This window comes from Thrips palmi, unplaced genomic scaffold, assembly GCF_012932325.1.
Source record: "Thrips palmi isolate BJ-2018 unplaced genomic scaffold, TpBJ-2018v1 HiC_scaffold_5, whole genome shotgun sequence".
Taxonomy (NCBI): domain Eukaryota; kingdom Metazoa; phylum Arthropoda; class Insecta; order Thysanoptera; family Thripidae; genus Thrips; species Thrips palmi.
In genome coordinates, this window is record NW_023144632.1 from 15894750 (window position 1) to 15915686 (window position 20937).

Below are 20937 nucleotides of genomic sequence, written 5' to 3' on the forward strand. Positions count from 1 at the left end.
CCATACAGTGCAGCAGCGGCTCGCACCCTGCTGGCCCTCGCCTTACCGCGTGCCACGCCGGGCCACGCCGGGCCACGCCGTGCCACGCCGGGCCACGCCGTGCCACGCCGGGCCACGCCGTGCCACGCCGTGCCACGCCGGGCCACCCCGGGCCACGCCGGGCCACGCCGTGCCACGCCGTGCCACGCCGGGCCACGCCGTGCCACGCCGTGCCACGCCGTGCCACGCCGGGCCACGCCGGGCCACGCCGTGCCACGCCGTGCCACGCCGGGCCACGCCGGGCCATGCCGGGCCACGCCGGGCCACCGGGCCATGCCGGGCCACGCCGGGCCACGCCGGGCCACGCCGGGCCATGCCGGGCCACGCCGGGCCACGCCGTGCCACGCCGGGCCACGCCGGGCCACGCCGTGCCACGCCGGGCCACGCCGGGCCACGCCGGGCCACGCCGTGCCACGCCGGGCCACGCCGGGCCATGCCGGGCCACGCCAGGCCACGCCGGGCCATGCCGGGCCACGCCGGGCCACGCCGGGCCACGCCGGGCCACGCCGGCCACGCCGGGCCACGCCGGGCCACGCCGTGCTACGCCGGGCCACGCCGGGCCACGCCCTTGGCCGGGCGTGGCCTCTGGGTCGCTGTCCAGTCGTCGTCTCTGACTTCTTCGAGCAACAGTCGGGCGCTGCAAAGCTCGACCCCCAGCCAGCATGACTCTCACGCCGGCCGGGTTCTGGCCGCAAAGCAACGTTTTCCTCGGCGTCAGGATAATCTTGCTCGCAAGATATGAACGATAAGTCCCGAAGGCCAAAAATGCTATAGTTGGTGAGGTATTTGAAGTGCAGTCTACGTGCCATAGAACTGATTCAGCTGTTATCAGTCGGAGGGCCACCAGCTCAGCCCACCGCACGCGCCGCCTGACGCGCGCACGACCTCCGGCCCTTTACTGATTCAGAGGACGACGCAGGCCGCGCCGTGACCAATCATAGAGCTACGTATATAGTGGTGGTGTGATGCGGGGGTAGTCACTCGCCGTCAACATGTGCCGGCCGCTGCACCTCGTCCTGGCCGTCGTCGCCGTCCTCGGCGTCCCCGTGGCCGCCGCCCAGCAAGCCGCCTTGTGCCCGCAGCCCAAGACGCAAGCCGGATTCCTCGCGGACAGCGTAAGGATGACGTAAAGGCCAGCCTCGCCCCTAGCAGTGGGCGGAGGTCTGCATACGAGGGGTGGATGTACATCTCCTCCTTGACTGGACGTACTGCGAGTGGGAGCTTGTAGTCGCTTGAGGCTCTTCTCCGCCGGGATAGTGTCACCGCCACCAGGACGGTCTTGTCTCGTTTTGCAGTGCAGGTGGGCATGTGTCGGGCCCGAAGGCAAACGATCAGTTGTGGTCTAGTCCGCAATGGTAATGGTAGCGCCTGCCGACACTGCCGATCCGTCCGGCAATAACTCAGCTACCTTGCCACTGTAAAGACGACATGCGTGGTCTAGCCCGTAATGGTAATGCGAGGTAGGCCTCCGTCTCCACGGCCGTGTGTTGCGGGACGAATTGGTGGCCTAGCTCACAGGCGCTTCAGACCACAGACGAGCACCTGCAATGGAAAGTGTGTACTGAGTGCACATTTCATTTTTCAGTGTGGGGAGCAGAGCCGCCTGTCGGTTAATGGTTTTAGGGAATCGGCACTGGCGGTCGGTTTCGCCTAATTGACGCAGCCACTGCATGATTTGTCAACGTGCGCGTCCGTTTCAGTTCGCAGGCGAATGGCACGAGATGAAGAGGGTGCCCTGGGCCTTCGACACCGAGAGCGACGGTGACTGCGGCACGGTGCGCTTCTCCTGGATCACCAAGAACGACGTCAAGGAAAAGCTCGCCATCGACAACTATTACTTCATGCCCCGGTGAGTCACTGCCAAGCCAAGTGACGAGAACTTCACACTTGCGGGGGTGTGGAATTTGCAGTCTCCGCGCATTTAGAAGTGCAGAGTTTTACAGTCTCATCACTTCGATTGTGGAGTTCTCTGCGTTTTCGATTTCGCCATGCCAAGAGTACACAAAAGTGTTGTGTTGTGCTTCACGAAGGAAATTGAACTGCTTTCTATTATTGAAAAATGCTAAGCTTTTCTTAGTATATTTTACAAAGCCTTCGTTTTCTTCCCGTTAAATCTTGAAAGCAATGACACTTTAAATTACGGCTGCTCTTCCCCACTTATTGGTTTACTTTGGACCGCAGATCCGTCCTCGGCGTGGGATACAGCAACAGGTCAGTCAGCCGCATTGTGCTGTCCGCCGTGCCCGACGACATCGCCAACGGCAAATTCACTGCGACGTTTGACACTCAAACCGCCGAGGAAAAGCGCCTTTGTAAGTCACAGTCTCAAGTTCTGACCTCATAGTGCAGTTAGATAGTTTTTTTTGTTGATTTTCGGTATGGATACGACTTTAACTAATATTGCAGTTATTACGGCCATGAAAAAAGGGCACTGAAAATCCAAAGGGTAACTTTGCTTGCCTCAAAATTGGCAAGCCTCGACCCGAAATCTTCCTTAGCTTGCCAATATCGGGCGCTTCGGCCACCTTCAATGCCAAATTTTGGCAAGCTGGGGAGTGCTTAAGGACCAGGCTAGCCCAGTTTTGGCATTCAAAACGGCTTGCCAATTTTGTGGCAAACAAACTTGCCACCGGTTTCGCGGTGGATGGACCCGGTTTCTTACCAACACCCTGACCTCGCACAACACCCCATGCTGCGTAGTGGAAGGCGGCGGCCCATCCCGATCGAGGAATCGGCCACGCCGTACCGTTTTCCAGTCACCTCACTGTAAAAAAAAGTTGTCACTTTGTGGCAAAATCGTGGATGACATTTTCATCATCTGTAAATAATAACAATGTCATCACTGTGGTGTCATTTTCATGGAAGCTCCTTATACTTTTTTGCATGGGCACGACAACTATGTCATGAAAAGTTTTGAGGACATCCTTGGAAGGGAAATTAGCCTTTGAAATTGTCATCTAGTGACAACCAAAATTTCCACCGTGGGCACTCACGGACCGTTCTGTTGCAGACCCTCCGTTCAAGTACTGGGTGCTGGGCACTGACTACGACTCGTACGCCGTGGTGTTCTCGTGCCAGGAGCCACCCGGCTCCATCGTCCCGCACAGTAAGTCACGAAAAACTTCCGGTGGGAAAACTGCTTTCCGCCTCGATGAATCCATCCGGGATGGGGAGCATAAAAACTTGTGAAATCCTGTGTGCCCAAAATCTCTAAAAATGTGAGATCTCTCCCCCCAAAAGCAGAAATAAAACAAATTTTGGGCGTAAAATCGGGTGAAGTCTTGAGAAATCCAATGAAATCGCCCCCACCTCAATCAAAAGCAGCTGCCCCTTTAATCCACCCCTCTTGGTTGCAGTCAATCTGTGGGTGCTCTCCATGCACCCGTCCTCGTACACCGCCGAAGTGGACGCCAAGGTGACCGCCCTCATCACGGCCGCGGGTCTGGACCCCAGCATCCTCAGGCCGGTGCAGCACCAGTACGGGTGCCCGACCATCGAGCGCTGCCAGCAGTGCAACAAGCCAATGAACGTCGACCTCGAGAAGGTACGCCTCCAACGAGCAAACACGACAAAACACGGAGTGACACGTCTCATGCCGTACTTCGGAGTGAATTTTAAGTCAGGACGAACTTCGTTGTGAATTTTTGACGTGTCATAGTTCGCACTGAGAATGAATGAATCGCCACCACCGCCCTTGATGCAACTTCGCTGTCCAATTTTGGTTGACGTAAAGTTCATCAGCCGAAATTCGGTCCCAGGCGTTTTGTCGCACAAATTTGAGTGACGTCGTCGGCTACGTTGTGAGGTCTCCGATGCCGCAGGCCGTGATGACCCCCATGTTTTTTACCCAAATTTGGGCGATGAATTTTTGACTGGCCAAAATTAATTTATCACTGATTTGTCACCCAAAATTGGGCGACCTTGCGTGCGTCACCCAAAGAAAGGGTAATGATGGTGACTCGTCCTCAGTGCGGGCCTGTGTCCGACCACTTCATGTAAAGTGCTGCAGAATGAAAGTCGCACGTCAGGTGTCGCAAGATTGTTCTTCACTGGGCAACGACCAAAAGGATCTATTTTGAGCACGAGGTGTTTCAGTCCTGGGCGATAAGGTTTATCGCTCCAAAGCGGGTGACGTCAGGGCCCACTTCATGACATCCCGTCGGATGTCCTGCTTTGGAAAAGGGGGGGGGGCGGTGGTCACCACAGTTCCTGGGAGCCATGGTCTCCGCGCATAAAAGTGTCTTTGAAGCACTGGATTCAAATATCTTGAAAACATTTTTAACGATACTGTACAATTTTATTATTTGTCTCGATGAACTTACGAATTTGTACGTGAGTTTTGCACCGAGGGGCACATGCGCATGTGCTACTAAGCGCTTCGTCGCTGTGCCTTAAGCACAACGCAACGAGGCATCCGGCCTAGGCTTGCAAATCTATACACAATATTTACTCATGGTGCTTAAAACACGTCTTAAACTCCAGTTGAAGGGCCCCTGGTGGAGTGTGCAGCACAGCCACTACGCGGACGAATATGACCACGGGAGCTGCCGCTCCACACAGTTCGTCCCCGAAAGTGGCGGCATCAACCTCGAGAGCACCATGATATACAAGCTCACGTAAGTGATCCGCGTCTGGACAGCCGCACGGTGGGCCAGAAGACCGCGCTAAGGCGACCAAAGTTCTAGACGCGTTTTGAGCTCCAGAGTCACTGCATGGGGCTCGAACCGAACGTGTGACCCACCCACTCTCCGAACGAGGTATCCATTGGTGGGGTCACAAACTTTCGGTTGGAGTCCTGTGAAGCGACTCTGAAGCTCGAAACGCGTCCGAAATTTTGGCCACCTGCACCGGACTTCTGGCCCACTGCGAGCCCGTTGCTGCAGTAGAATGGGTCCGATTTCCAGGCAAGGTCGAGAGGCCACATTGATTTTGTTGAGCTGTTATTAGGGCCTAACCCTCCGTTCCGCATCCAACTTTATAATTTATTTTCTCGCGCAGCCCAAAGGAACAAGACACCATAGAGATCACGAAGAGCCAGTGGCAGCGCAGGGGGGACGGGTCGTTTGACAACACTGTAGGTAAGACACAGGCCACGCCTAGGACCACGCCTAGGGCCACGCTGGACTTAGGACTCAGCCTTGCTCAGATTTGCTCCGCACCGGAAAGTGTGGAGTCGGTGTGAAGTTCTCCAGGTCTGACAGAACACGCCACGCGGTGCCGTGCCCCAAGTGTTCCCCAGCGGAGCAGGACATCCCACACCTCTCCTAGGGTCAATGGTACCCAAGGGTACATCATCACGACTAGGTTTGAATAGGTTCGCTATATGAAAGATGTGATTTTGGCGTCGCAGGGGGCGTGCTGTGCGTGCAGGGAACCGACTACGACAGCTGGGCCGTGGTGTCCGTATGCAGGAGTACGTATAATGTCCTCCCCGTCTTCCCTATGCGGCCCTTCGGCGTGAGAATGCTGGCCTCCGAAGGTAATCACCTGAATGGCATGATGGACTGCTCGTCTCGTTGTGAGCCCCGCTAACGCCTTTTTCCTCCTCTGCAGGCGGCGTCTTCGTGCTGTCCAGGAAGACCGGCCTCACCCCGCAGCAGCAGCTAGAAGCCAACAAGGCCGTGGTCATGGCCGGCATGCCCGTCGCCCACATGCAGGCCACGCCGTCGACGCCCTGCCCCAAGGCCCTGCTGCCCGGCAGTACCGCCAGCGCCGGCAGCACCACCAAGACCCCCGCCGTCCTGCTTCTGTCAGTGCTGGCCGCCGCCTTGGGGCACCTCAGGCCTGCGCAGTAGACAATGAATAAAAACGTGCTGCAAACAAATCTGAAGAGCAAACAACAGAGTATTGAATTTTTTATTTGCCCAAGAAACATGTAAATGCACCAAAATTACCAACGGGGCGTCCATCAATTACTTACGTGAAATGCTGACGTCAAAACACTGCTCGCGTCCACAACTCGGCATCCGTGTACGAAGGTTTGCCGCATAGCAGGGTTTTCGTGACGTCAGCGTCTCACGTAATGTGTAGACGACCCACCACCACGATCACCACAAAAAAAAATCTTGACACCAACCCACCTATGTGTGACACACATTCGCAAACCTGAACTAGAGAATACATTTGATCCGCTGAAAGGAGCATTAAATGTAACTTAGCAAGGAAGTCCCAAAATGATTTTGTTTCGGTCGCAGAGATTGCCATACACAAATAATCTCCCGCTCCAGCTAGTCTCTCTACCGGAGGACCATCCGAACTGCAACTGCAATAGTACGCTTTTATTCCCCTCCCCTCACCGCCCCGCCTACCGCTCCCTCCGAAACGTCGTCAGCCAGCTGTCAGTCAATGCAACCAGAACTGTTTTACAAATTTCGAAAAAAGGTCTCTGCTGATTAGTGCTAACTCATTCTCATACCATACATGTTGTTGAGTAAATAGTTCTGCCTTCCATGCGCTTTTCAGAACCTGGCTGAGTATTTTTCAGTGATGCTCAAACTTTAAGTCAAGTTGAGGTTATAGTAATGTTTACATTTTGAAGAGAAGTGAAATCTAGTTGTCAGAAAACTAGCTTAGTTTTATTACTGACGTCCAATTTCTGAAAAATAGGCAACATTATGTCCTCTCGTTGACTGGTGTTGATAAGTGGTTTCAACAATGGAGGACTCTCTCTCAGTCATCGTTTTTAGTTTGCAGATAAAAGGATTCATTATTGATTTGATAATTATGAACTGTATTATTCTGTTTGTCTTTCAGAATGACAGTGCACAACTTTTACATGTTTGATCGTTATGGTCAGCTATTATTTTATGCAGAGTGGAATCGTCTGCGACAGTCTGGAATCACACGAGAGGAGGTAAGTTCTGGGCTCTATCGGTAAACGGCTGAAAACTATCCTTCTTCCCTGCTGTTCATGCTTTTAAAATTCTTCTTCTTTTTTTTCAGGAAGCAAAGTTAATGTATGGTATGCTTTTCTCAATCAAGTCCTTCGTGTCAAGAATATCACCTCTTGACAGCTCACCTGGTTTGCGAGAGGGTTTTCACTGCTATAGAACGTCCAAATATGCCCTGCATTATCTGGAGACACCAACAGGGCTCAAATTGGTTCTTAATACAGACACTGCAGCTGTCAATGTCCATGAACTTCTTCAACAAATTTATAGCCAAGTAAGTTATGCAAACTTAATTACTGGATTGATAGTCTGCTGGGTCTCATTGTGATCTTAACTTTCCTGTTTCTTTTTTCAACAGGTCTATGTTGAATATGTAGTCAAAAATCCCCTTTGTAATCTTAGTGAGCCAATCAAAAGTGATCTGTTTGAGGCTCAACTGGATTTGTGTGTGAAGCAGTCCCATGTTTTTACATCTAAACCTACTTAAAATGCTAGAGCTACTTCTTGCTGTTGATAATATACATGTGATAAAAATGGCTTGGTAAAAGTAGCAAGGGTAAAGTTAATGAGACTGGGTTGTTATGAATTTTGTTAAGCAAACATTGTGCACTTACATTAATAATTTTACATCTAAATAATATCACCTTTAAGAAATTTTTTGAACATTTTTGGTAGAAGTGGCAATTGTTTGGAGTATTATTATAAATGTATATTCATTCATAAAGTAAAAATTATTGTCTATTAATCAATCACCATATCACATCGGTGGAAAGCAAGCTGTTCTCACAAACATCAGTCAACGAATTTGCAAAGAAGAGGTTTACACAAACCAAAACTTCATAAACTTGGCTTCACAACACCTTGTAGTGAATTTTTCAGCTGGTATCGGGCAGCTTGCAGAAGATTGTGAATTTCTCTGTTCTCTCTTCTCAAGGTCAATACTTCTGAATGCAATTCTCTGAGCCTTGACTGAAACCGAGATGTTATTAGATTCACCTCACTTTTCCATCTGTGCAAACAACAGGAATGAAAGCATAACAATATGCACTGTCCAACTATACTCAGGTAAATTTATAAAATTTACTCTAATTTCATACTTATTTGCCAAGTCCCTTTGTGAATCAAGTTGAGTCTGAAGCTCATTGTACATCCTATGGCTGTCTAGCCATGTATGTTCAGAAACCTTAGAACCAGCTTCATGCAAAAACCTACATTAATGAAAAAAGAAATACAGCATTCTACATTAATGAAAAAAGAAATACAGCATTTTATAAGTCCAACAAGCAGAATTAGAACATAAATATAGTTACAGATTTTTACCTATGGTCAAGACACTGAGTTTGAGTATTGGGCGACAAAGTTGTTTTCATCATTAAAATTTCCTGTTCTTTTTGATGCAGCAAAGCACTAAGACCTTCATTTTTAGCTAAACTTTCAGATATTATTTGAGAGGAATGCTCGACTTCAGACTGCAAAATATTGATTTGTTCCTCTAAAACATGACGATCAAGCAGATGTTGGCGCTGCTGCAGCTCATTACTGTAACATAGAAATGCAGGTTTAATGAGAAAGGTCACACAAACTTCGCATGGTCTGCATTTAGTGCAAAGAAACAGAACCTTTGTGAAAGTTTCATTATTTCTGCTCTAAGCTGCTCCATTTCAAGATCAGCACGTATGGAATCTCCACCAGCAAGCTCCTGCGATCTGAACAGGCCTTCTATCCTGCGATCCAAGGCCGAGAAAGAAGGTCTATCTTTTAAAGCTGTGTCTAATTCACGTTTCGTTCTTTGAAGTTCAGCTTCAGTGGATTGCAAGTCACTCTTCAGCTTTTGAAGCTGCGAATTTTTACTCTTATTTTCTGAGTACAGTCGTCGCATATCCAAAAGTAAATTCTTTATTCTAATATTATACTGTTCTTTGATCTGTTCTGCTTCTGCTTGAACCTCACAACCAGCTTCTTTTATAAGTTCACTTAAAGTGGCCTGTAGCTGTTGAACATCTTCTGCAATTTAGGAAAGAAGAAAAAGGAAGAAAATCAATGAAATCAGTAATGTGCACTGTTGTAAATATAAGATTAACCCTCTATATTTAAATTCCCCTCAGAATCTGCCTATCTGTATAAATGTATATTTGTATTTGCCGCTGTACCATCTTCTCATACTGCACATAATAAGTCATGCACTAATTATCATAGTCACTGCCTGTGTGTAATTGCTTGCACTTGTCACTGTTGCATTTCCAGCTCCAGCAGCAGCCATGTTAAATAAATGCTCACTTCCTGTCCAGACCCCAGAGTGTTCGTGTCGTGTTCTTTTGCTCCCGCTCCTTTATCGTGCATCATCAGCTAAATTCAGACAATAGAACTAAACTCCAAATCATATTACAACATGCACCAAATACAGTATGTAATTCCATTTTATAGACTTTACCAGATGCCTGAGCTGCATCTTTTAGAGCATTGTCTCTATCAATTAGAGCTACATCTACTATTTGTAGAGCTTCATCCACTTTTTCTCGAGCCTCAGCTTCTCTGTTTAAAACATCCTCTAAACGAGCAATACTTCGGTCTAAAGCAGCCTCAAGTTCTGCACAAGCAAGTTTGGCTTCCTCTGAATCTGCCATGGCTGCAGAATAGTTTTTTTCAAGCTCTTCAATCTTCTTTAAAGACAACTGTTTTGCTGCAAAAAGTCACGGAAACAAAATTAATATGTTGTTTTAAGTCGTCATGCAGCACCCATCAAGTGACCGAGCCACACACCAAGAAGGGCCTCATCGACATCTGCACAGCGTTTTGCATAACGTTCACTAAGGAGTTTATGGTCATTTTCCAGCTGTTCCATTTTCCCTTCTACTAATTCTCTTGCCGCCTTTTCCTTGGCTATCCGGGTTGATGCAGCTGCCAATTTTTCTTCCAACAAACTTATTGCTCGAGAATATTCTGCACGAACCTTGCAACATTCATAAAAAAGTAGTAACACATTATTTTTTTTATTTTTTTATTAGTTTAAGTTGCAGTTACAGACCCTTTCACTCACCTCATTTACTTTCTCCACTGCAGAAGTAAGATGAGAATTATCTCTGTAGTCTTTTAATTCGGTTTCCAAGGCAGTGACAAGTTGGAGGGATGTTTGCCACATATCGACCGCAGAATCTCGTTCCTAAATTTATAATTCAAAAATATTTGTTTCAGTCAGTTAAAATACTCTACTTTTATGGATAGATCGAATGAACATACCTGTAATGCAGCATCTAACTGCTGTTTGACATTGCTATTTAGTGCTTTAACATAATTGTCCGAGGAGGAATTCTTTCTAATTTCAGACTGAAGTTGTTCTGATAGGGACTGATTTTCTTCAATAACAGATTCAAGTTTAGCCCTCAAAGTATCTTGTTCATTCTGAAAAATAATAAAAGTTATATATAGAGCTAAGTTGGGGAAGAAAGTAAAGAGTAGAAAAGTACGCCCTTACGGACTTAGAACCACCGTTCGACAAACATGAAAATCTGAGACGAAAACTGCTGTAAACGGATGTCCAGATCCCTAAAAGGCCACAGGGGGATGTACTTTTAAAAGCAGAATTCCCCACCCATACTGTGGGCAACATCAAAAGTTGTGTTGATATTTGTTTTTACAAAAGTTATATGGCACATCTCACCTGACATTGTTTCAATTGCAACTGTATTGCATTGAATAAATCTTCATATTCCTTAAGGATAGGTCTGCAAAAACAAACTTAAATTAATTGTGGTCACATGGAGAATTGGTTTCATTATGAAAAAAGACCCCACATACTCTTCTTTGCCGAGGTCGTCTCCTCCATGACGTTGAGCTTCAGTTCTGATCGGTGTGTCTTGCATCGTAAATCCAATACGAGTTCAAGATACTAAACAAGCTTCAGGTCTACGTCTCGCGCCACCATACTACAACTGTCAATGTTACGTTTGGCAGCAGAATGCATGTTTGTTTACAAATGTCTCCAGCTGAGTTTCAAAGGAACCGGAAACGAATGGGACACAGAGTCCTAACCAGCTTCACCAACACAAGAAAAATGATCGACATTCGGTAAGGCATTAATAAGTATTGCACATAATTTTCAGTAAATTTTTAATGGTTTATGGATGATTTTCTTTGTTTGGAGACTCAAAATACAGTGGATACATCTGAGTATTTGTTTGATTACGGAAAAGCGCAAGGCCGTCTAAGCTTCGCCGTCATGTTGCCTGCATTGCACAAATCATCGCGCGCTTTTTCACCTACAAAGAGACACTGCCAATAGCTCCTTTTAAATTTACCTGATTTACCTATTATATCCACGTCCAAGCGACCATTTTCTATTGATTCAAACATTTAATCGTCTTGTCCAGTCGAAATCATGGGTGTAAGTTTCTGCATGTGGTAATATTTCGTCATTTACAGTGTTGTGAGGACTTCTAACCTGTCTCTCATGACACATAATTTGTATCTTTCGCTTGTATCTTTTTCTTGAGCTGGATCACTTCACACAGCGCTTTCGATAAAGCTTATTTATGCCTATCTACGCTCTCCTCCCGTTACTTGCAGTTGTCAAATAATTTTCTAACTGATATTTATCTATTGTTGTACTGAAACTGTTCTTTTTCTCTGAAATTCTGTCCAGAATAAACAGAAACTTTCTGGCAAAGACCGTCGTGCGGCTGTGCGAGAGGAAAAGAAGAAGGCGCTGGCGTCGAGGGCCCTTGTAGCCAAAGCCAAGGAAAAGGTAGATAAATAGTAATATTGCAGGTCAGTCTGTTTTCAAGATATAGAATGTTGGTCTTAATGTTCCACCATGCTACCTTTTCTTTAGCGGGATCCCCTTGATGAACTATCAATGTCATTGAAGATGAGTCTTGTGGGCTTTGACGCTGTCATCACTAGTTCGCATTGGTGCACTCTGGACAAGGAAACGCAAGAGTGGATTTTGAAGCTGGAGGAGACTAATGTCAAAGAAATGTAACATTTATCCGAATTTCGTATTTCATCTGGCGTTGCGCCACTCACTCATACTGTCATTTGACACTGCCTTGTATTCTGTGTCTAGGTATGAGAAGTCAGACTGGGGCTGGAACGGCAAAGTGAAGCAGGAGGAAATGACCGATGAGGATGCCAGGTATCTGATTGCACGGTCTACTGAAGGAAAGCCTCTAGGGTTTTCTCATTTCAGATTTGATATGGACTTTGATGATGAAGTACTTTACTGGTGAGTTAAATCTTTTCCTACAAGTTCTCGTCAATTTTATTATGCCAGACCAACCAACAATTTTTTCTTTCTTATGCTTTCTTAGTTATGAACTCCAAATTGAAGAGCATGCTCGCAGACGAGGACTAGGATGCTTCATGTTACGAGTGTTGGAGGAACTGACAATTCATTACAATATGAAAAAGACCATGTTAACTGTGTTCAAACATAATCATCCTGGAAGAACGTTTTTCAAGAAAAATGGGTATGTATTGAACAAAAGAACAAACAGGTTCATAGATGACCAGATTTTTATAATAGCCCCTTTTTCAGGTACAAACTTGATGAAACATCGCCTGAAGATGATGATGAAGAGGAAGAGGCATGCTACGAAATTTTGAGTAAATACAATCTGAAATTTGACCCTCCTGTCGTTTGATAAATCCAACAGTTCCTGTACTTGTAAATGATAATTTTCCTGTCAGTGCCTTAATTCAGGATTTACCTCAGGTTTTCTAAATCTTGTAAGTTAGTGTAATGAAATTTGACTCTTCAGGTGGGACGCTAGTATTTATTTATTTAATGTCTTTTTATACTGATCTCCTTGATGGAAAATATTTTTCTGAAAAGCCAAGCTTGTTATGTATTTTGAGCTAAACTTTTACATCTTTGAAATTATGAATCTTTTATAGTGTAAGAATACTACCTATACATAAGTTTTTTTAGCCTCTTTCCAATTTTGTTGTGATTTTAACCATCTTACCCCATTTGTTGGTATGATTGGTGATGAGCAATAATAAATACGTCTGTAGCTGTAGCTTGCACGATGCAGAAAAATTATTGTCCAAAATCTACTTGTAGCTGTAAGAGAAATGATCGTGCTGATAACCCGCATTATTCATTGTTAATCAGAAAATTTCTTTTGTCCATGGAATAACGACAGGCTTGTTCATTCTCTAATATTTTGTATTTGTAACTGTTTGTTTTCAGTGAAATACATGCAAACCAACTGTGCTGACATCTTGATCAACCTTGTTTCCAAAGTCCATTTCTTTCCAAAATTTGGGTCTTGTCTCAATTCCTGCATCAACGTTTAAGGCGGAAGATCACGACCAAGCAAAGCAGACTCGATTCGAAATAATTATGTGCCCCGTTTGAGAAGGTTCTTTAAATCATCAGTGCCCCCGATTCTACAAACTCAGAAGACCAGAGATTTCCCCCAATTTCGCTCCATCTAAATTTGGCGAAATGCCCCCGACGTGGTTATCTGCTGGCACGTGCATCGTAGAGTCCTGGCCTTTAGGACTCTAGTGCATCGCGGTGTGCGGGGCGGACAGGCCGGGACAGTCCCTGCAAAGAGTGCCGACACGGCCCGGCCCGCGCCATGGCGGCCATGGCGGCCCTCGCCCTGCACACACCACTGCTAGGCACGCGTCGTAAATTTGATTCATTGCGGTGCACGGTGCAGTCTGCAGCGAGAGGTACAGTCAAGTCAAAGAGCTCAGCCTGGGCCATCAAGGTGGTCTATCTGTCAACCGTCGCAAAATTCGACGAGGCACAGTGGGCCAGAAGACCGGTGGAGGCGTCCCAAAACTCTAGACGCGTTTTGAGCTCCCAGCGTCGCTAAATGGGTCTCGAACAGAACGTGTGACCCCACCAATGGATTGCTTTCCGAACGAGGAATCCATTGGTGGGGTCACACGCTCGGTTCGAGCCCTGTTTAGCGACTCGGGAGCTCAAAACGCGTCTAGAGTTTTGGCCGCCTCCGCCGGTCTTCTGGCCCACTGTGTGAGGCCTCCCCAAGGGACAGGACCGAGTGAATATTATTGTGAACTCACTACGGTGAGCTCCACACTCGGAATGCGGAGGTGTATGGAATTTGCTGTGCCCAGCCTCACTTCACGTGTGGAGTTGTTCTCCACTTTGCACCATGGCAAGAGATAGGGGCTTTGAGAAACACTCCACACGTCCAAGTGTATGGAACTTACTCCACACCGGGAAGTGAGGAGTTCTCCGCACTGGGTGTGACGTTGCGGGAGATGCTGTCCAGCCTGCCAGCGACCCACCACCACGGCGGGCTGGGCCTCTGGGCGGGCTGGGTCTAGGGCTGGGCTCCCTGAGAGTGGAAATGTGCCGCCTGATAACAGCAGCCCCAGCTCCTGTGCCGGTGGCGGCGTGGCCCCGGTGGCGGCGCCGCGCCAGTGCCGCTCCGCTCGTGGGTGTTTGTTTTGCGGGGACTGTACTCAATATTCATCTCGGCCTGGCGGGCCCTAGGCAGGCCTGGCCAGAGACGTGCGCGCGAATGCCGCCACAGATAAAAGGGAGGGACTCTGTAAGAAACTGGAGGGGCTTGAGCGCGGGGCGGCGCGGGGCGGGGCGACCGCGGCCGGCCAGGGGTGCGATTCCACTGCCTGCGCTTCTCACTGTCTCTCTCCCTCTCATTGGTGTGCCGTAGAGGTGCGAGAGAGACAGAGCGGGCGGACAGTGGAATCGCTCGACAGGGGCGGGTGGAGTCCGCTTGGGGGCGAGCGAGGCGTTCTCGGGGTGGGAAGGCCGCCGGCCACAAGGAACGCCCTGGACGCCGAATGTGGCCCGTTGCGTGGAGACGGGCGTGGGGCGCGGCGGCGGGCGCGGGTGGCGAGGCCCTGTCCCTCGCGAGGCGTAGCGCCGCGTAGCGCCGCGTAGCGCCGTAGCGCCGTACGACCGAGACGAGCGCGGCGGAGGCGGAGGCGTCCCGACCGTCCCGACGCCCCGGCCGGGGTCGCTCCGTCCCGCCCGCCGCCGCCCCTCTCGGCCCGGGCCCCGCGCCCCAGCCCGGCCCGGCCCTCAGCGCGCACGCCGCGCCGGCCGCGAGCGCAGTCAACATGTCGACGGCCACGGCGACGGACGACACCCTGGAGGCGGGGGACGCCGACGTGGACATGTACGTTTTGGAGGGGCCGGAGCGCCCCGCGCCGCCCGACGAGCCCCTCGGTGACGTCATCTTCGCCGCCCTCCGCAGCCACGCCAAGCAGGCCGCCAGGAACGCCCAGGTGTGTCACCGTCTGCCTGTCCCCGGCAGCCCGGCAGCCTCCCGGTGGGGGCAGTCAGAGGATTACTTCCGCGCAGCGCTTCGTCTCTCTGTCCCGCTCGCATGCGTAGCAACCCCCCATGAGTGCGAGACAGACAGAGAGACGAAAGTAACAACGATGTGCCGGGCATCGGCATGGTGTCCATGGTGTCCATGACCTGAGCCCGCACTCCTCGCCCTGTCTCTCTCGCACCCCCGTGGCGCACGCCATGAGTGCGAGAGAGACAGACCAAGGCGTGCGGGCAGCGGACTGCGCGTCCGCGGCGCCGAGCCACGCCCTCTCTGGCCGGCAAGTCGCGAAGGCGCTATCGCGGACGTCGCATGCCGGACTGTCTGGGACTGCCGCGGGCCGTCCTGGCGGGTCCTCAGCACGGCCCCCCCAGGACGGGCCCAGGCTAGCCCAGGCCTGTCCAGCAGAGTGCGACCCGGAATCTGGCATCAAGTGGTTCGCGGCGCTTGGCTCGGCGCTTGGCTCGGCGCTTGGCTCGGCGTTGGCGTCATGCATGTCATGGCAGTCATGTGACGCCGCGAGCAGCTGGTCTGGCCGCGCTGCCGCGCTGCTGTGCTGCTGTCACGGGACGCCCGGCCCGGGCTGACGTCCCCCTCCTTCCTCTGCCCTCCGCCCGCCCCGCCAAAGTCTCTCGACCCTCTTCTGCTGCATTTGAATAACAGAGGCGGACACTGACACACAGCGATTGTGTGCGTGCTTGCACCGCGCACTCGCCCCCTCTTGAAAATGCCACAAATTGCAGAATGCAGAGCGTGCCGTCGTCATAGCGCGCAATAATCCCATTACGATCGCGATAAACTTACATGCCGTTGGACTTTATCTCGATATCAAACGCCCTTCATGACCGGCTCAGGGAGGACGCTGTCACCTTGGCCCGCCTCAGAGTTTAAATTTTTGACTGGTTGATCCGTTGGGAGCTGTATCAGTGATACAAACAAATCCCACTTTGAACCAGTGTCCAAAGGGTTGCCAACTGCAGCCTGCCTTCTAGCCCAGACACAGTCTAGTAGGCAGGCTGAGATTGGCAACCCTTTCGACACCGTGATACCATGGGTACCGGCAGTGGTGGTGTTGTGTACCGTACCGCCTAGTTCCGCCACTAGATTTAGAGTTTGGCAACACTGCCAGAGAGTCGTCTTTTGGTAGCTCTGTCTCCCTCGCACTCATTCGGTACGCCCCGTTGCTGCGCCTTGCTGCGCCTTGCTGTGCAGGTGGACGCGGCGACCGGCGCGGCCATGTCGTTCCACGACCTGCTGGAGGACAGCGTGCGCGTGGCGGAGGGGCTGCGCGCCAAGAAGCTGTGCGCCGGCCACGTGGTGGCCGTCAGCAGCGCGCCCGTCGCCGACCTGTACCCCGCCATCATGGGCGCCGTGTGGCTGGGCCTCACCATCATGCCCACCGACCCCAACGCGTCGGCCAGTGAGTGGACAAACCTGCAAGCATTTTGAGCTTATGTGAGGTACAAACTAGTTCGTAAATTACCAAGTAGTTTCTTTGCAAGCTTGCGTTTTCTCAAAATGGTTTGTTACGACGAGCTACTTTTCCTTTGTTGCACCTAAAATAGTTAGGAAGGTTTCGAGAGGGGAACCACCCTCGTTTCACAAAACAGTTTAAAAAGAATCGATCATCTTCGGCTGGATTTTCCAGAACCAGCGTCTAAACCGTTCGATTGAGAGGGATAGAAAAAGCGAGTTGATTGTACCTTGAACCGAAACCGCCAATCAGCTCGCTTAAGTACGATAGCCCGCTAGCTTGAACGGTTTGGAAGCTGCTAGGACCGAAAATCCCAGTCGGAGGTGACCGATTCGTTTGCAGCGAAGTTTTATCGTCGGCGCTCTGTCTTTCTCGCACTCATTGGCCGTTGCGCGGGCTGCGAGAGTCAGAGCGATGAAATCCGAATCGAAGTGCTGCCGGCGCCGCCCGCCCGGAGCGTAGGCAGGCAAGCCTGCAGTGTGGTGGCGCGGCGTCCGCCCGGAGCGCAGGCAACCCAGCGTGCAGTGGCGTGGCGCGGCACGGCCTACCCCGCGGAACGCAGGCGCTTCTCGTCTCGCCCTCGGCCTTGCTGCAGACTCATTCCGAGCGTCTCTTTCGTCGCTCTGTCCCTCTCGCACCATTTCGGGACGTCCCATGAGTGCGAGAGAGACAGAGCGACGAAAACGACCCTCGGCATCAGTCTGCTGGTCTGACGATGAGTGGCGGGCGTCGCCATGGCGGCCGCGGGGCAGGCTGTTTCCGAGCGACGCGTCTCGTCGGTCTGCCTCTCTCACACCCCTGAGGGGCACCCCACGAGTGCGAGAGAAACCCCCCAGACCGCCCTCTCGGAACCAGCCTGCAGCCACGGCCAAGTGGGGAGCAAGCAAGCAAGTGTTGTCGCCACGAGCAGCACTCCGCAGCAACAAGTGGGAGTCGACGCCCTCGGGAGGGTGCTCCATGCCGCACGCTGCCACACGCCGCACGCCCCGCAGAGACGCAGTCGCAGACGGCCGGGCATACCCCGCGCTGGCCGCGTTGCGGGATGGCGCGGGGTATCGTCGGCAAGGTCGCCCGCGTTGCCGCGCCACTGTCAAACCACACTTCCTCGTGCGGACGTTCTCGCCGTCGCCACACTTCAAGTGTGCAGTAGCTCACAGAGCCCATCTTTGCGTGGTGCAAACGTGGAGAACTCTTTAAGTTTGGAGACTGCAAACTCTGCACTTCGACGTGACCGCAAATTCCATTCCTCCGCGTTGCAAGTGCCGAGTTCCCCACGCTAGGTTTCACAGTGCCGTGCCATTGCTTGCAGGCGAGCTGAAGAGCCAGCTGCAGGTGTGCAAGCCCCGGGCCGTGTTCGCCGAGCCCCGCACGCTGGCCAAGGTGCACGCGGCGCTGCAGGGCGCCCCGCGGCAGGTGCCCGTCATCGTGCTCAACCAGGACGACGTGCCCGCCAAGCTGGTGCGCGCGGGCGACGTGGCGTACGAGGACTTGCTCCAGGCCGTGCCCACCGCCACCGCGGACCTGTTCACGCCACCCGTCATCGCGCGCCTCGACGACCACGTGCCCTTCATCCTGGGCGGCCTGGGCGCGGCCGGTGAGCGCCCCACACTGCCCAGGCTGGCCACGGCGGAGGCGGCCAAAACTCTAGACGCGTTTTGAGCTCCAGAGTTGGTAAACCGGACTCGAGCCGAACGTGTGACCCCACCAATGGATTCCTCGTTCGGAGAGCAACCCATTAGTGGGGTCACACGTTCGGTTCGAGTCCTATTTAGCGACTCTGAGATTTTGACTGCCTCCATCGTTCTTCTGGCGCACTGGGAGTTCCTCCCTGCGGCATTGCCTCTGGGCTCTGGATCCGCCAGTGGATGGGAATGAGTCACACCTTTCCGTGCTGCCCTGCAGGCCAGCCGCGCTGCGCCATGCTGTCCAACAAGCGCGCCTTCGTGCTGCTGGACCAGTTCCGCGAGCCGCTGCCGGACGCGCCCGGCGTGTCGTTCATGGCGTCGCGGCCGCTGTCCTGCCTGGCGGGGGTGTTCTCGCTGCTGCGCTGCTGCTGGGCCGGCCACACCGTGGTCAGCCTCAACGACCAGGAGGGGCCCGTTCTGGGGCTGCTGGCCGCCCTGGAGAAGAACGGCGTGTCGCACTGGCTGGCGCAGCCCGCCCTGGTGCGCGCCGTCGCGGAGCACGCGTCGCTGGCCAAGTTCAACCTCAAGGCGCTGACGGCCGTGCTGCTGGACGGCGACGCCCTGCCCGCCGACCTGCACGTGCGCGCGCAGCAGGCCCTGGCCGTGCGCCTGCAGGCGCTGTACTGCGTGCCCGAGGCCGGCATGCTGCTGTTCAACCGCGACGCCAAGCCCGGCTCCGTGGGCAGGGTGTGCCCCGGCACCAAGCTCAAGGTGGGCGTCGGCGCTGCTCTGTGGGTCAGAAGACCGGTGGCGGAGGCACAAACTCTAGACGCGTTTTGAGCTCCAGAGTCGCTAAATGGGACTCAAACAGAGCGTGTGACCCCACCAATGGATTACTCTCCGAACAATGACCTTTGGTGGGGCCACACGTTCGGTTTGAGCCACATTCAGTGGCTTTGAAGCTCAAAAAGCCACTAGAGTTTTCGCCTCCTCTAACGGTCTTCTGGCCCACTGTCACTGTCAAAGTGTGGAGAACTCCGCATGGTTTCACAGTGTGGGAGAGAGACAGCGTCCTCGGCGCCGCCTTCCTACACCGCGCCCCTGTTCCAGATCGTGGACACCATCTCGGAGGAGGACCTGGAGGCCAAGGAGTGCGGCGAGCTGCGCTCCAAGAGCGCCACCTTCCTCAAGGGCTACGTCGGCGACCCCGAGGCCACGGCCGCCCTCTTCGACGAGCGCGGCTGGTTCTGCACGGGTGACGTCATGCGCTACGACGAGGAGGGCTACTTCTACTTCATGGAGAAGCTCAGCGAGAGCATCCAGTGCGCAGGCACCGCGGTGAGTCCCGGTGCCACAGCGGGTTTGCCACAGGACCAGAGCTCTAGCCGGCTCCACCGGCCTTCTGGCCCACTGTGGGCTGCCTCTCTTGACTGCACTAGTGCACGGCCGGCTTGTGAGTGCGAGAGAGACAGAGAGACTTGGCTGCGCAGGTGCCCGCCAAGGAGCTGGAGGACGTGATCCGGACGCACGCCGCGGTGCGCGACGTGGCGGTGCTGGGCCGCCCCGACTCGGAGGCCGGCGAGGTGCCCATGGCCTTCGTGGTGCTGGAGCCCGGCGTGGTCGCCACCAAGCAGGAGATCGTCCAGCTCGTCAAGGGTGGGTGCTGCAAACCTCCGCTCAGTGGATTCGCCAGAAGACCCGGTGGCGGCGGCCGAAACTCTGGACGCGTTTTGAGCTCTGGAGTCGCTAGACAGGACTCGAACCGAGCGTGTGACCCCGCCGAATGGATTCCTCGTTCGGGGAGCAAATCCATCGATCGGTGGGGTCACACGTTCGGTTCGAGTCCTGTGTAGCGACTCCAGAGCTCAAAACGCGTCCAGAGTTTCGGCCGCCGTCACCGGCCTTGTGGTGAATCCACTGTAATGTTCCGGCCGTCCTTCCGGCGGCCCCCCGTCGCGTCACGTGGTCACGCCGCCGTCGCGTTGCAGACAAGCTCCCCGCCAACAAGCAGCTCCGCGGCGGCGTCGAGTTCCTGGACGCGCTGCCCCGCACCACTTCCGGCAAGCTCTCCGGCCGCCAGCTCCGGGACCGGATGCCGCGCCGGTCCGTCGTCGGAAGCGCCTTCTCGTAGAGCCTCGTCCCCTACCACGAGAGCAAAACAACAAAAACATCATCAACAATAACAACAAAACAACAAAATGTGCCTGTTTGTCTTCCAGGCTCATGGTAACTGGCGCTCGGATTATTTTCATTGCGTTCAAGTTTGCGAGACTTGTCGGCAAAGAGGCCCGGCCGGCGTGTCGGCTGCTGCCGAGCGGTCCAGAAGGGTCGACGTTCCGTCGCTCTGTCTCTGTCGCACTCGCGGGGCTCTCCGTGAGGGTGCGAGAGGGACAGAGCGACGAACCGATGTTGCTCTGAATCGCTCGCCTGTTGGATGGCCGGGCCGGCCGGGCCGGCGAGGAGACCAACTCCTGCACTGTGTGAACGCATTCGGCTGCCGCTGTTTAGAACTGGTTGGTTGAATTAAACCTTTCTTCATCCACCTTGTTTCTCTTGTCGAGAGGGAGCCGAAACCCGCGCGAGGAAGAGAGGACGGGGAGGGTGGAGGGGAAGGGGGAGGTGGAGGTGGG

At 52.8% G+C, this 20937-nt stretch overlaps 5 protein-coding genes across 5 annotated transcripts; 4 read left to right on the forward strand and 1 right to left on the reverse strand.

Moving 5' to 3' along the window:
* The first annotated feature begins 875 nt into the window (after positions 1-875).
* On the forward strand, positions 876-5883 carry LOC117650948. Its single transcript, XM_034394606.1, has 9 exons — positions 876-1154; positions 1740-1888; positions 2221-2351; positions 3050-3145; positions 3396-3583; positions 4522-4655; positions 5038-5117; positions 5390-5518; positions 5593-5883. Exons 1-9 carry the CDS (start codon positions 1032-1034, stop codon positions 5832-5834), a joined length of 1272 nt encoding a protein of 423 aa, XP_034250497.1. The 5' UTR covers positions 876-1031; the 3' UTR covers positions 5835-5883.
* Positions 5884-6269: 386 nt separating this feature from the next.
* LOC117650576 (trafficking protein particle complex subunit 1) lies at positions 6270-7660 on the forward strand. Its single transcript, XM_034394103.1, has 4 exons — positions 6270-6420; positions 6793-6892; positions 6982-7203; positions 7288-7660. Exons 2-4 carry the CDS (start codon positions 6794-6796, stop codon positions 7414-7416), a joined length of 450 nt encoding a protein of 149 aa, XP_034249994.1. The 5' UTR covers positions 6270-6420; position 6793; the 3' UTR covers positions 7417-7660.
* On the reverse strand, positions 7646-10924 carry LOC117650574 (sodium channel and clathrin linker 1). The gene is made up of 10 exons (XM_034394101.1): positions 10725-10924; positions 10588-10651; positions 10167-10328; positions 9967-10089; positions 9690-9879; positions 9361-9609; positions 8549-8933; positions 8250-8468; positions 8027-8137; positions 7646-7938 (listed from the first exon to the last, which is right to left on the reverse strand). The coding sequence occupies exons 1-10, from the start codon at positions 10787-10789 to the stop codon at positions 7767-7769; spliced, it is 1740 nt and encodes a 579-aa protein (XP_034249992.1). The 5' UTR covers positions 10790-10924; the 3' UTR covers positions 7646-7766.
* A 226-nt stretch (positions 10925-11150) lies between these two features.
* LOC117650575 (N-alpha-acetyltransferase 40) lies at positions 11151-13149 on the forward strand. Its single transcript, XM_034394102.1, has 6 exons — positions 11151-11310; positions 11569-11670; positions 11758-11903; positions 11992-12150; positions 12236-12394; positions 12463-13149. Exons 1-6 carry the CDS (start codon positions 11305-11307, stop codon positions 12566-12568), a joined length of 678 nt encoding a protein of 225 aa, XP_034249993.1. The 5' UTR covers positions 11151-11304; the 3' UTR covers positions 12569-13149.
* Positions 13150-14988: 1839 nt separating this feature from the next.
* Positions 14989-20849, forward strand: LOC117650930 (luciferin 4-monooxygenase-like). Its single transcript, XM_034394577.1, has 7 exons — positions 14989-15161; positions 16421-16628; positions 17992-18276; positions 18585-19078; positions 19418-19645; positions 19798-19963; positions 20296-20849. The coding sequence occupies exons 1-7, from the start codon at positions 14994-14996 to the stop codon at positions 20436-20438; spliced, it is 1692 nt and encodes a 563-aa protein (XP_034250468.1). The 5' UTR covers positions 14989-14993; the 3' UTR covers positions 20439-20849.
* Positions 20850-20937: the final 88 nt, after the last annotated feature.

Bases quoted from the DNA above. Each gene is read 5' to 3' on its own strand.
- LOC117650948 (XM_034394606.1), top strand. From the start codon at position 1,032: ATGTGCCGGCCGCTGCACCTCGTCCTGGCCGTCGTCGCCGTCCTCGGC. The intron at 1,889-2,220 runs GTGAGTCACTGC...TTTGGACCGCAG, and splicing joins AACTATTACTTCATGCCCCG to ATCCGTCCTCGGCGTGGGAT. The intron at 3,146-3,395 runs GTAAGTCACGAA...TCTTGGTTGCAG, and splicing joins CGGCTCCATCGTCCCGCACA to TCAATCTGTGGGTGCTCTCC.
- LOC117650574 (XM_034394101.1), bottom strand. From the start codon at position 10,789: ATGCAAGACACACCGATCAGAACTGAAGCTCAACGTCATGGAGGAGAC. The intron at 10,329-10,587 runs GTGAGATGTGCC...ATTATTTTTCAG, and splicing joins TGCAATTGAAACAATGTCAG to AATGAACAAGATACTTTGAG. The intron at 8,469-8,548 runs GTTCTGTTTCTT...TCTATGTTACAG, and splicing joins ATAATGAAACTTTCACAAAG to TAATGAGCTGCAGCAGCGCC.
- LOC117650575 (XM_034394102.1), top strand. The intron at 11,671-11,757 runs GTAGATAAATAG...CCTTTTCTTTAG, and splicing joins TAGCCAAAGCCAAGGAAAAG to CGGGATCCCCTTGATGAACT. The intron at 12,151-12,235 runs GTGAGTTAAATC...ATGCTTTCTTAG, and splicing joins GATGATGAAGTACTTTACTG to TTATGAACTCCAAATTGAAG.
- LOC117650576 (XM_034394103.1), top strand. From the start codon at position 6,794: ATGACAGTGCACAACTTTTACATGTTTGATCGTTATGGTCAGCTATTA. The intron at 6,893-6,981 runs GTAAGTTCTGGG...CTTTTTTTTCAG, and splicing joins CTGGAATCACACGAGAGGAG to GAAGCAAAGTTAATGTATGG. The intron at 7,204-7,287 runs GTAAGTTATGCA...TTTTTTCAACAG, and splicing joins TTCAACAAATTTATAGCCAA to GTCTATGTTGAATATGTAGT.
- LOC117650930 (XM_034394577.1), top strand. From the start codon at position 14,994: ATGTCGACGGCCACGGCGACGGACGACACCCTGGAGGCGGGGGACGCC. The intron at 15,162-16,420 runs GTGTGTCACCGT...CTTGCTGTGCAG, and splicing joins AGGCCGCCAGGAACGCCCAG to GTGGACGCGGCGACCGGCGC. The intron at 18,277-18,584 runs GTGAGCGCCCCA...GCTGCCCTGCAG, and splicing joins GGGCGGCCTGGGCGCGGCCG to GCCAGCCGCGCTGCGCCATG.